At 44.6% G+C, this 13,587-nt stretch overlaps 1 protein-coding gene across 1 annotated transcript in view; it reads right to left on the minus strand.

Annotated features, from left to right (window-relative positions):
* Window positions 1-6,941: 6,941 nt before the first annotated feature.
* The window catches only part of CALM1 (calmodulin 1 (phosphorylase kinase, delta)), a 7,584-nt gene continuing 938 nt past the window's right edge, over window positions 6,942-13,587 (minus strand). The window contains exons 2-6 of the mRNA XM_006754719.2: window positions 11,813-11,843; window positions 10,805-10,948; window positions 8,608-8,714; window positions 8,047-8,182; window positions 6,942-7,881 (exon numbers count right to left, since the gene is read on the minus strand). Coding sequence (XP_006754782.1) covers window positions 7,853-7,881; window positions 8,047-8,182; window positions 8,608-8,714; window positions 10,805-10,948; window positions 11,813-11,843 — 447 coding nt within the window. The 3' untranslated portion in view covers window positions 6,942-7,852. The remainder of the gene's footprint in view (window positions 7,882-8,046; window positions 8,183-8,607; window positions 8,715-10,804; window positions 10,949-11,812; window positions 11,844-13,587) is intronic.

The following is a 13,587-nucleotide window of genomic DNA, read 5'->3' on the forward strand; positions in this document are numbered from 1 at the left end:
CATGAGCAGTTGGATTAGCCAGGGCATAAAGTGGCCGGGAAAGCCGCTGCAGAGGTGGGCAGAGCAGCTCATGGGGGACCTTGGAGAGCATGTTCTTGAGGCTGGACTTTCCCCCGGACCGTAGGAAAGGAACCCTCAATGCAGGGTTTTAAGCAGGAGTGACACAGTAGGGTTTGCATTTTATGTAGATGAGTGTAGCACGTGTGTGATGGATGGATTTGAAAAGCCAGAGGCAGACAGTCCAGTTACAGGCAGTGGCAGTCTGTAACTGGACTGTTACAGTCAGCCAAGAGAGAGAGAGGTGGACGGTGACAGGGTCGGGGAACCAGTCAGGATCAGGGGGATGTTAACCAGGTGAATTGTCTGGTCCATCTTCGATCACAGTTATCTCCTCAAGGATTAAACGAGGTGGCGTAGGGAAGAAATACGGCCCTGAAATGCTCCATTGGCAAAATAAGGAAAGGGACCGAGTGACTTAAGGGCATAGTCTCTGGAGCCAGTTTTTCTGGTTTCCCTGGGTTCAGATTCCAGCTCTCAGCTTCCTGGCTGTGGGACCTTGGGCAAGTGAGGCAGCCTTTCTGTGCCACAGGTTCCCTTCTGGAAAATGGAGCTGATAACTATTTCATGGGACTGCTGCAATGTTTATAAGGCTGTGGCCTGGCAGGCGTGGCTTAGTGGTTGAGCATCAACCTATGACTCCCTGTTAGGACACATGCTTGGATTGTGGGCTCGATTCCCAGTGTGGGGTGTGCAGGAGGCAGCCAATCAATTATTCTCTCTCATCATTGATGTTTCTATCTCTCTCCTCTCAGAAGTCAATAAAAATATATATATTTTTAAAAAGATTATATGACTATGTAGCAAGGTTTTTAAGATCAATGCTTGACACAGACTAAGTGCTACATAAGTGTTGGTCAATCTAATATAATTGGTATTTCATGAGGGGCAAGGAAGGGATTGTGAATAAGTCCCACAGTTCTAATTTGGGTGGAGTGGATGGCAATTCTAATGACGTGGAAACCTTTCCTTCCCTCGGCCCCAGCTTCCTCTCAGTAGTTGATTGGTTTAGAGGTGAACACCTGATCCAAGCTAAGCCAATCACAGGCTGTGGCAGACAGACTAATGGCCCCCAAAATGTCCACACACTCATTCCTGGAACATGCGAATATGTTCCCTTAGATGGCAAAAAGAGGCTTTGTAAAGGTGATTACGTTGAAGATCTGGAGGTAGAAAGAGTCACCAGATGGGCCCAGTAAAACTAGGTGGGTCCTTATGAGGGGGAGGCAGGAGGATCAATGGGTGGAGGCCACAAGGAAGCAGGTGTCAACCTATTAAGAATGTTTTCACACTTAGAACTGCTCCAAATGGAATGTGCCAAATGGCCTTTATTAACGAAAGGATTAACTAAATCATGCCATATTGATAGACAGCTCCTAAAAATAATACCCAAGAATTTAAGTTTATGGAGATGTTCAACATAAGTTTTTTTAAAGAGAGAGAGAAACTATGAAAACACGATTCTATTTATATACTCATATGTCCAGAATAAGCAAACCCATAGATACAAATAGATTAGTGGTTGCTGGGGCGGAGGAAGGAGAGGATGGGGAGTGACTGCTAACCCACAGGGTTTCTTTATGGGTGATGAGAATTTCTGGCATTAGATGGTGTCAGTGGGTTATACAACCTTATGAATATATCAAAACCATGAATTTTATACTTTTAAAGGGTAAATTTTATAGTACATGAATTATATCAAGAAAAAAGTATAAGGAATAAAAAGACTAATACTGATGTATATATACAATATGTAATTGTATATAATAAGGAATAGTATGCTTAATTTTTAAAAAAAAAATACACACACAGAACCCAATTTTGTCAACTATATCTCTGCATCCATATGGTGAGAAAAAATTCTGGAAAGAAATACAAAGAGTTAGCTATGTTTTGTAGGATAATGGGGTTATTTGGAGTCACAAATTTTATATAATAAACAGCATTTCTCTTAGAATCAGAAAAAAAAAACCACTTGTAAAAAATGGGCTGCCTGTTGCGGTAACAAGATTCTTGTCATGGAAAATATTCCCCAAAGTTTGAGAATCACCAGATGTGAATATTTGCACTGGGAGTTTGACCTACAGTGTATGGCCCAGACTTTTTCTAACTGAAATATTATCATTTTGTAATTATCCTTTTATTTTCTTTCTTTTTTAAAAAATAATTCATTATCTCAAATCTTGACTCTGGTACCAGTCTGGGGTGGAGGGGAGTAGGGGGGGATTCAACTTTTATTTTTTTTAAAGCTGATCACAATTTAAAAAGTATATTAAGACTCAAAAAGGGTCAGAAAATTAGTTTAAAAGCAAACGGTACATGCTTATAAGCAGCCGGAATAAAAAGATTATGTTGCATCAAATATTTAAGAAATGATCTGACTAGAGAAGACGGGTTTTCCCTTTCATTTTTGTGAAAGTGAAAATAAAAATTGTGTGACATTTGAAATACTCTCTGTGTAAATGACACTCTCTCTCCAAAGGTTGCTGACACACGGGCAGAACATAAATAAGTCTTATGAGGGAAACTGCCACTTTTTTTTTTTATCCCCAGTTCAGGGAGTGTGGGCCATGAGATGGGAGAGGAGAGCCAGGCCGCTCCGGGCTCCTGGTCCTCATCAGGCCGGGTGGGTGAGGAACGTGAGCTAGCTCCTCCCACTCGCTGGCAGAGGCCTGAGGGCAGTGGGAGCGGAGATGCACCAAGCTATAAAAAAACGTTTGTTTTATTTCCTTCTAAGGCGTCCTGAGTCACTGGGCGCTCCAGCCCCCGGTGCCCAAAGAAGTTCAGCTCAGATCGGAAATGTGTGCATGGAAATGTGTCAGGAAAAAGACCTGAGCCAAAGCTGCTGAAAAGGCAGATGTTGTCGCCGCTTGAACTGAATCCCGTGCAGGCAGCTTCCTATTTCTGTCCTGTGAGGAGGGTGGATGTCCCTGAGTGATCAGCTTCTCTGACCCATGTCCCAATATTACATCAGCCTCCTCAGCACGCTTACCCTGCCCTCCACCCCCACCGGGGAGCTGCTGAGACTTTTTTAAAAAATCCCATTTGTCATCTCAAAGCATACGGCACGCCCACACTATTTTGCCTCCCACCCTTTAGGCTGCAGTTTCCATTTAAACACCAAGTGATGCCAACCGGGGTTGGTCAGAATCCTAGAAAGCCACAGGTAGGAGGTACCTAGTCCAATAATCTTCGTTTTACCATGGGGGGCGGGGAATGAGGTCCACGGAAGGTAAGAGACCATAGCTACGGAGGGACAGAACCAAAGGTAGGCAAGGCCTGTCCCCACGGTGGTGTCCACATCCTTGTAGTCACAGCTCCTGCATGCAGGCGGGGCTATCTCAATGCTCTCTGGAGCTGTGTCAGGCTTTGTGGCCACAGCAGGGCTCACTCGGTGACCATTCCACTTTTCAGCCCTCTCCCTGCTTCTGTGCAGAGTGGGAAAGGACACGGGCCAGGCAGCTGGGGAAAGATCCTTCTGGAAATAGGCGGCAGCCAGGAGGTGGCCTCTTCTGCTAGAGAAGCTTGCCTGGGAACCAGGGGCTGGGATGGCACTGATGAAGGGGAAGGTTTCAATCCCAAGACTCTAAATGGAGTTGTAGCCACTCCCATTTTCCTTGGCCACCCTGCTCCTGGCAACAGTATGTGCTTAGGTGATTTAAAACGCCCTTCTTCTTCTTAACGTGTATTTCTTTCCACAATTCCTAATGAGACTTGGATTAACGCTGAGGTTAAAGGGAAATCAATCTCTTTTATGGTGTACATTTTCTGCATAAAGCAAGCGTGGATACATGACTAGGCCAAGAGAGTGTGTTAAAAATGTCAGCTAACACCCAAACTACTTAAAACTGTAAGGCTGCCGCGTAGTAGGCTATTTCTGGCCCCTCACCTAGAGGCGAGGTGGAATTACATCCGTGGGCAGGTACATCTCGTTCACGAGCAAAGGGGTTGATAGCCACGCAAGCTAAAAACCTACACAGTTCGCAGTTAGAGATGAAAGGCTGCAGAAATGTTTATTGAATACAGTGCCAGGTTTATAAATAAAACTTATTTACAATTTCCATAGAGTTGGTCCCCCATCAGAGAGGTGGTAAAATCTCCAAACAGTTTATCTCAAGATTTACAGAAACTTTCAAGTACATTTTCTCCTTTGCAAATCGCCATGGTGAAGGGAAACTTCAGTAACCAGAGAACTACCACCATCTTGGCTACAGACGTGTTTAATGAACATTATAATAGATCTGGAGAGAGCACGCACGCCACCCATGCCACTACCTTCTCACTCCAAGGGATACAGACAGCCAAGTGTCTCCTACAGGACAACTTCAAGGGATTTAAAAAAAAAAAAGGAAATAGTCATTGTTAGCTGAAGGGATAGAGTAAGACACATTCGTGGAATCTAGTCACTGCCAGAAGGGTAAATTTAGGATATACAATAAAAGGATTATTGAAGATATACAATAATTAGTTCAAATGTTTTAAAGTATTCGAATGAACAAAGAGCAGATTGACCAAATTTACATTCTCGGTTTAGGAAGAAGTTCCCAGTGTGCTGAGGGGCTAACAATATGCTGCTACTCCGACGGGCCACAGCAGCGCCAGGCCTACTGGACAGCCGCTCGTTACAATACGGTTACAGGTACAGTCAGACATGCATTTATAAAGAGAATATAAAAATATGTACAGTAGCTAATTTTCAATGTGTTTAAGTTGCTGAAAGACACCAATTAAAGTGTGCAAAAATTCATTTTGTCAAAAAAATCAGGAAAAAAAAGCCTTCCTTGGCAACGGTGCATTAAAAGCTCATCCGAAATATCAAGCTACATGTGCCTTGCTCAACACCTACCCCAAACAGATGGAGAACGAAACTAGGAAAGGGTTTGCCAAGTACTCAGCAGATTTTTACGGCAAGTCTCAGGCTCAAGCGGGATGCCAGTTAAACTAGTCACTTTATATATATAAATATATATATATGTGTACATGTATAGAGCAGTTAGGAGGAGGGGCAAGAGTTTACGGGAAGGTGCTAACCCTCTTGCGAGAAGTACTGCCACGACATCCAGCTCTTTCCTCTCTCAAACTCACGCAGACTGCAAACACCTCGCTCCCGGGCTGGCCGTCCCCTCCAACGCCAGAGGAAAAAGGCTACAGTGGGCCCAGCTGCACCTCCGCATTCCCCGGGGAAAGCTGCTGTGCCCACAGGATCCTGGCCCTTTCAGAATCTAGTTCCAAAGTAGTCTCTTAGGAAAGACTGTGGGACCGCCGAAATGGAGTCCACTCAGCTTCTAGCGCAGTGATGGTGAACCTTTCGGGCTCGGCATGTCAGCATTTTGAAAAACGCTAACTTAACTCTGGTGCCGTGTCACATATAGAAATTTCTTGATATTTGCAACCATCGTAAAACAAAGACTTATATTTTTGATATTTTATATATTTAAATGCCACATAACAAAGAAAAATCAACCCAAAAAAAATGAGTTCGTGTGTCACCTCTGACACGCGTGTCATAGGTTCGCCACCACTGTTCTAGAGAGATAGAAGGCAAAGTTTCCAGCAAGTCAAGTCACCCCCAACCCTCTTTGGAATTACCAAGAGGCCATCTCCCACAGGCCTGAGACTGGGTCAAGTCTGGCTATTTATTGGAACTCCCCGCAAGAAACATCCAGGTCTGTAACTTATTCGAACCAGGAGCCCTCGCTCCTCCGAACCCCCAAGGTATTCTTAGGTGTTCCTTCCCGATTCAGGAAATGATGAAAGCCAAACCTAGCTCGTGATGTCAACCTCTCTTCCACCAACCACTGAGCCTAAGGACCAGTTGCAGAGGCAGATGGGCGGGCTCCTCTCCACGGCTCTGACCCACCCCTCTGGCAGGAAATCTAACAAGCTGCAAAATGCCAGAGAGGCAGGGAGTAGGAGAGGGAGAAGCCAAGGGTCTCTATAAATCAGCCCTGAATGCACCCAGCTGGCTGCCAAGAGCTCCTCACTGCCTCGAGCACAGCCTGCCACTGTTCCCTGGCAAATTAAAACCTCCCCCACACACGCTCAGAACCCAAACCTCCTTGCTAATAAGATACCACCAGTTAACACCCTGAAAAAAATGCACATCCAGCCTTCATTTCAAAGAGTTCTGCAAAATGCAACATGCCTTCAAAGGGGCTTTTTAAAAGCAGACCGATCCCACGGCCAAGACCAGTACCAGCATCTTCGTTTTGGTTACAGGTTTATAATTAGACACAACATTCCCTCTGGGATGGTGGTTTACTTTCAAGCTGAGGGCTACCATTAGTTCTATTGGGGGGGGGGGGAAGCAAAGTCAAGTCAACTTTTTTTAAAAAGTAAAAGGAGGCTACGGTAGAGGATAATCATAACTTAAAAATAATCGTGAATCAAAAGGTGACTGGTAGTGTCTTTTAGGCATGAAGAGACTGGCTTAGAAAAGTGACTACTGCTTCTACCACACACAGCGAGGATTGAGTTACACACTGAATCATGTCTCTTGCACAGATGGTTAGTTACGTAAAACAGGTAATCAGCAGCACGACTGAGACGAACCCCTAAATACATGCTTGAGAGAAAAAGTGGGTTTTTTTCCTTCATTAAGAGCTCTACTATCTGAATAATCATTAAGATATCATGATTCACTGCCCCCCCCCCCCCCGGGTGAAAACACAATAGACCTCCACATCCATAAATATGATGAAGCAGTCGCAATTTGCCTGGTTTGAGGCGAGGTCTCAGCTCGGAGGTTGGTGCTGGGATGCTGGGAGGGAGCGGGGGAGGGAAACCCAATGCTGGGCTGGGAGCAGTTACAGGTGCACTGGGCCTCCCCCTCCAACTGCCTTGTCCCCGTTTGGATCTCAGCTTTACAAAGCATTTAACACCACTTTAAGTTAATGGTCTTTTTATTGGAAAAAAAAAATAAAATAAAAAGACTAGCATTTACACAACTTGGAATGGACGTTAAATGGTAATTTCTTGAACAGCAATGTTGATGGTTGTGCTGAAGTCCACAGCCACAGCCTACCTCTGCTGGCTCCAAGTCACGGTTCAGGAGGTTTTAAAAACAGAGAGTCCAAAGATGCTCCCTTGGTAAAAGTTTCTTTTTTAAAAATTTGTGTGAATGGTGACAGCCTGACACCCATTTTGCGCTAGCACAACGCAGACAACGCTAAACCAACACACGTGGGCATGCCACCAGGATGCCTCACCGTCACCACGGGTCGGGGCACATGGAAGTACAAGAGGGACCATCATCCTGCTAGTGGGGCTACGTCTAGACAGTTTATCCTTCACCCATTTTTCTACACAACAGCCTGAGGTAAACCAATTTTAAATGTGTTTGCTTTCAGCAAACCAAGCTAGGACAATTTCTACTAACAAACTGAACTAGAACCCATCTGAATAGGTTTTGAATTTGTTTTTTCGTTTTTCGTTTTTAATACAAATGCCTGACTGTGCTCAATTGTCAAGCTGCATGCATGAAAAACTGGCCAGCCCAAACAGTGTATTAATCATTAGCAAATGGAGCTGCAAGGAGTCCACTAAGTGCTTCCTTATCGTTAAGGTAGTACGAGGATTTATACTGTAAAACGGATGTGTAGCTTGATCTTTTAGGGGACAGGACCACCAACCAATACATGCAGATTTTTTGTGTGTGTGGACAGAAGGTACTTTTGACATTCAGTTTTGCTATATAGAAACAGAATGAGTAAATGATTTTTTTTTTTTTTGCAAGAGGTAAGTAAAAGATTCAATTTGATTCTTCTAGAGGTGGGGAAAAGTTGAAAGTAGGTCTTCATTTTGCAGTCATCATCTGTACGAATTCTGAAAAGACAAATAGTCATAACTCAGTTATCTTCAAAAGCAGCTTTATGAACCCACCACCTCTGCTCTGCGTAAAAAAAAAAATTAGTGCATGTCTAGTGAAAGTTACCTTGTTTATAGATTCTGAAGGGAAGACTCTTAAAAACTAAAGAAACACTGTTTTACCTTCATAGTTGACTTGTCCATCTCCATCAATATCTGCTTCTCTGATCATTTCATCTACTTCTTCATCTGTTAGTTTTTCTCCTAAGTTTGTCATGACATGACGTAGTTCTGCCGCACTGATGTACCCATTGCCATCCTGTGAACATTCAGCAATTGTTAGCAATAGAGGCTGATAGTGGGTCAGTGTGGGCAAATAGGTCTTTGACTCAATTATGCCCTCTCGAGTTACTGCCAACTCTGCTCTCGTCGACAATTCGATCTCCAGTCCCTCCTCTACCCACTACGTACATGCAGTCTGCGAGGGCAGAATACACAGGGGGGTTTCAAAAGCTAATAGAAATTTCCCCAATCAAGAAACGTGGTTCAAATTTTCTCAGCTATTTATTATGCTTTCCCTTACTCGATAAAGTTACTGCAATAAGTCGGGGTTATTTGAAAGTGAGATTTCAGAGGTTCGGGCAGTTAGGTAAGTGTTCTAACTAGAACAGACTGTTGAAGCTTTTAGCAAGGAGAGCAAAAAGCAGTACTTAAGTACCATCTGCAATGCAGATGCAGGATTACCTTGTCAAAGACTCGGAATGCCTCGCGGATTTCTTCTTCGCTGTCTGTATCTTTCATTTTTCTAGCCATCATAGTCAAAAATTCTGGGAAGTCAATGGTGCCATTGCCTCAAGTGAAAACAAAAAGTTTGTGTAAAATAAGTGCTCCAGCAATGCTCCTCTGCAGTAATAATTTTAGAACCACTTTATGGAATGGTAAGCGCTTGCTAGGACAAACTGGTAAATTATTTTATTTGGTTGAACCATTTGTAAGTTTAAACTGTTGCAGTACTTCACAGGGCGATTTCACATGATTCAAATTAACAATCAATGCCCTGCACAGCATTTAAGAATGCAAAGGAAACTGCATATACAGAACCATGACCACTGAAGGGGGTTGTTCGGTTCAGGAGAAAAAGCACACAGCACTGAAGGCTGACTCCTTCCGCTCCCAAGGGAAGCATTCCAGATTGTCTCTCCCGCACTCCCCTCCCACCCCCACTCCAAGTTAGGGCAATCAGAGGGAGCCAACTCGCCCTTGGCTAGTGGTGCTGGTCAAGGCCTAGATTTGGGCCCCCAGGGATGAAAAGGATCATGAGGGGGACAAACTGACTTTATTATGCCATGGACCATAAAGGTTAGAACGTCTTCTCGGGGGCATTTCTCAGCCACAGTTATGAGAAGTCACCTAATGGCTTTCTCCCCACTCAGTATCTTTATTTCCCATTAAGGGCAAAACTCAGAAGTGTTTTCACAGCTCAGACCATTAACATGAGAAAACTGTGTCAAAAGAATCTGTTCTATGGCCAATCTTCCAAACAACCCCTCTGATACGAAGTATTAGATGAACTCGCCAGAGACAAACCACTCGATTAACAACGTAACTTGAATTAAGAGGAAATAAAGTTAAACTAGAAGAAGAAAGCTTTAGGTCAAGCTCATTTTCACCAGTACCTTTAAATCAAAACAGTAATTCAACAGATCCTTTCAAGTTCTTTTGGCCTCACGTAAAGCATTATTGATATTCATGCAAGTCAATATTAAGTATTTAGCATGCTCACAGCCAAGCAGAGATGCATGTCCTTAGGCATCATCATATTTATTCACTGTGAATACCAGATTCTGTCACCAGGACCTCTCACCACAGCCCCACCCCTTGTTCCATACAAATCTCAGGGAGCCTAATATGCTCTGCCAGTCCCCAAGCTCAGTTCCCCAGGGTTTACTGGAGAAATTTGATAACCTTAGCACACTGGAGAGAACTATGGACAACCTCTTTTTCCAAAGCAATATTAAGGCTGAAAACAGTCTTTAGAAATAGTGTGAATGGGCTAAAACCATTGTTAAAGAGTTTAACCAAAGCCCCTGCTTCTAAATGTACATGACACACCTGACTCAACTTTTTATCACCTTTCAAAACCCTATTTTTAAATGACTATCAAGTCAATCATCTAGAAAGTAGTCCAGATCCAAATTCTTCTTAGATCACTATGTTCTACAATGTTGTGTAGTACATTTACTAGTGTGTGTGTGTTTGTGTGTATGGTTTTTTGGAGGGGGTCTCAAAAACTGTTTACTGATAGAAGCAAACAATAAAAGATCTACTGCCCACGGTTCTAGAATTCAGATGATGAATTGGTGACCAACTGCTACAGGGGTTCTTGCTTGTTCCTTCCTGCCCCATGCCTTACACATCCTCTCCTTCTGTTAGATTCTGCAGATCTATTCCCTACAGTCCATCACGACCCCACACCTCCAAGCCTCACAAGGACTTCAAAATTCTCTTCAATACACACATCTACAGCTCACACTGTATCCAATTCTGTTAGTTTCTAACAATGCTCTTCACCCACTTCACTTAAGGGTTTTTTCTCCTCCTCTTAGAGACAATAGGCTTGTTAAAAAGGTCGATGGCTATTTGTCTTTTACTTCCCCACAGAACTCAGTGCAGACTCATGGGCCAGTGGATAAAAGACTGAGCTGTGGGTCACGGCAGGTAGAAAAGAACAATACAGTGATCCGATCCAGGAAACGTTCTAGCCGGGTGAGCAGGGCGAAAGGCAGGCCCATAATCTCCTGTTTACATTGTCAGTGGCCAGAAGGCAACCACAGAAAAGATCTTTGCACGTTTGTTTTGCTGTGGGACCTGAGAGACGATCCCGTAACATGTCCGAACTTGAATGAACACTGGTGCTCATTCATAGTTCTAAAGCCCTTACCATCAGCATCCACTTCATTGATCATATCCTGCAATTCGGCTTCTGTTGGGTTCTGACCCAGTGACCTCATGACGGTGCCAAGTTCCTTTGTTGTGATGGTCCCATCGCCATCTTTGTCAAATAGGGAGAAAGCTTCCTTGAATTCTGAAAACAAAAGTTTACCTTTTAGAACGAATGTCTGCACCCAAGCCAGCCACAACGCACACTTCCCTGGGGCTTGCCAAAGCAAGTGGTCCAAGGTGTGCAAGCTACCCGAAACTGCCTGGCTTTATCTACTGAAATAAAGACTACAACAGTCCTGTTGGACTGGCCTCTCTACAGCAGACCATAAAGCAAACACTGCTCCTGTTAACCAGCTCCGTAAAACCACAGTATTCTCACATCTTTAAAGGCTAAGCTTGAACACACTGAAATGAGACCAAGATTGGTCTGTGTCCCCTTAAGGTCCCTTCCTGTTAAAATGTCTACAGCCATACGAAGGCCTTGTTTTCCTAGCAACATGACGGTTACTAAAATGTGCATTCCAGGCAGCCAGTGTGTTCTCTCTACAGGGCATTCAGAATATTCCAAAGGCATTTCTGGTTTCCTAAGGAGAAACCATCCCAAAAAAGTCCTCCAGGGAATACTAAAATCTAAACTAAAACAACTCCCTTCCCAATTATTATAATGGTCTTAACACTCACTTTCACCCATTCCCATAGATTTTAGAATAGCAAGCACAGGTTTTCAAGGTGGATTACTAAAAGACCTGTGCCATAAAAATTCCAAACTACGTGTCTGAGTAGTAAACTCAGCGCAATCTCATTATATACAAAACCTCGCACCGTGAAACATAGTCGGCTACTCCAGAGCGTAACAAATGGATATTCTTAGTTCTGCGTCCTTTCACTGTATCTCCAAAATACTGGCGAGGAGTAACATCTAAATACTTCTGCTGGTTTTCATTTTTATAGATTGACTGATGCCTAGCTCTGGCCTGCTGGGGACTTCCTGAAGCCATGGACTTACCAGCAATCTGTTCTTCAGTCAGTTGATCAGCCTACATGGAGAAAGAAAAGGCTGTAATTCAATCTACAACACTGAGATCAACACTTGCTCCGATTACACTTTTAATAGTGACCTTTTGTCAATATTTTTAAAATGTCAACTGTTTGAAGACTTTAGCACTGTCATTTAATGAAAACAAAAATAAAGAAAACTCTTGGTGCTGTATTTAAAAAAAAGAAAGGAATGACAAGGAAGTGAGGAAGTGACAGCTCCCTTGAGGTTTTCCTGTCTGGGCCTAGGGCTGTGCCTTGAGGTCTAACTAGGAAGGGTCAGTTCATAACTTGAAAAAGGGCACCTCTAGTGGCAAAGGGTCCCACAGCACGGGCTGCAGCAGCAGGCTCTGAGAAAGAAGAGCGCCACCTACTGCACCCGGGCGCCGCAGTCCCCGCTTCCGCCCCAGCAGGGACCTAGCCTGACGCTGCTGTCACCGCAGCCAGGATCTCGGATCGGTCCAGGGGCAGGCTTTTAGCGCACCTTGCGCATTGCTGCGGGCACTCCAATCTCCAAACCGGCGTTACATAATGGCACTGGGTTGGATTAACGGGCTTTTACATTCATTTTATGAGATACAATTAGGAGGGGAAAATAAATATACCGCAATGGGTTATCCCGCTAACTCCATTTCCATGTAGTAAATGCTTTCAATCATTTAAATTAGGCAGTTATTCGTTAAAAGTCCACCATTTGCAATGGCTTAATGCCCTCTGTCAAAATATCCCGACTCAGAAGCCGGGAAGGGAGGGGGGGAGATGGAACCTCCGATAAGTGAGCTGTTACAAAACTGCAAATGTGCAGTGCACCGAAAACTACCCGATTATGAGACTAATCTCTTTTCTGGAGAGGAGGAATTCTGCTGGAGGATGTTTACCGACCTTAAAGATGACAACAGAGCTGCCCACAAGGAACATTTTACTGGAGGTAGTAATGGGCACGGAGGTAACTCTCACAGCAACGTGGAAGCTGCATCTCCAGCCAGGGGAATTGGAGAGCTAATATGTATTTTTATTTTAATGAAGGGCACCTAATGAAGCCAGCTACAAAACAGGTCCTAACAGAAAGCTGACGGTGTTAAGTCTATTCTAACTCTTAAATGAAAACTTTCACAAAGAGGAACGGTGTTCCAATATATGGAAAACTTTTATTTTCCGTATTAGAACTGAGTCTTCTTCCTTTCTACCCCAGTGACTGCCTAATAGGGTTTCTTTATATCGAACGAGGGAGACGCGATGATTTATGTAACGCCGGAGCAGCGTCTGTCTTGTACAACAGGAAGCGCTGCCACACCTCGAAAGAGAAGCTGTCACCCTTACCGGGGAGCACGGTCCCTCCACGCGGCCGAGCTGTCATGTTAGAGGGGTTTTTATTGCGAGCATCAGCCTTCCTCAACAAAGGAACATCGCCCAATGGCACTGGCCTTGGGGACAAGGGTGCCCCGAAACTGCCAGAGGGCCATCTCCCTACCCAGCCCAGCCAGAAAACGCTGCGGGTGATGTCAGCCCAGCGCAGGGAGGAAGGGGGCTGTGAGCACACACCCAGCGAGGCGCACAGGCGCATCTGGCAATCTCCAAGCCGCAGAGAAAGCGGAAATGTAGAGGGCATCTCCCTGCGGACTGGGAAGTGGCGCCCAGTGGGGAAACGCAACGCGAGGGGCCTGCCAGGGGTGCGCGCCCCGAGGCCAGACGAGGGGCCAGGGGATGGCCCCAGCGCGGGGGGTGGGAGAGCCGCCCCCCACCAGC

The sequence above is a fragment of the Myotis davidii genome, unplaced genomic scaffold, assembly GCF_000327345.1.
Source record: "Myotis davidii unplaced genomic scaffold, ASM32734v1 scaffold732, whole genome shotgun sequence".
Lineage (NCBI taxonomy): Eukaryota > Metazoa > Chordata > Mammalia > Chiroptera > Vespertilionidae > Myotis > Myotis davidii.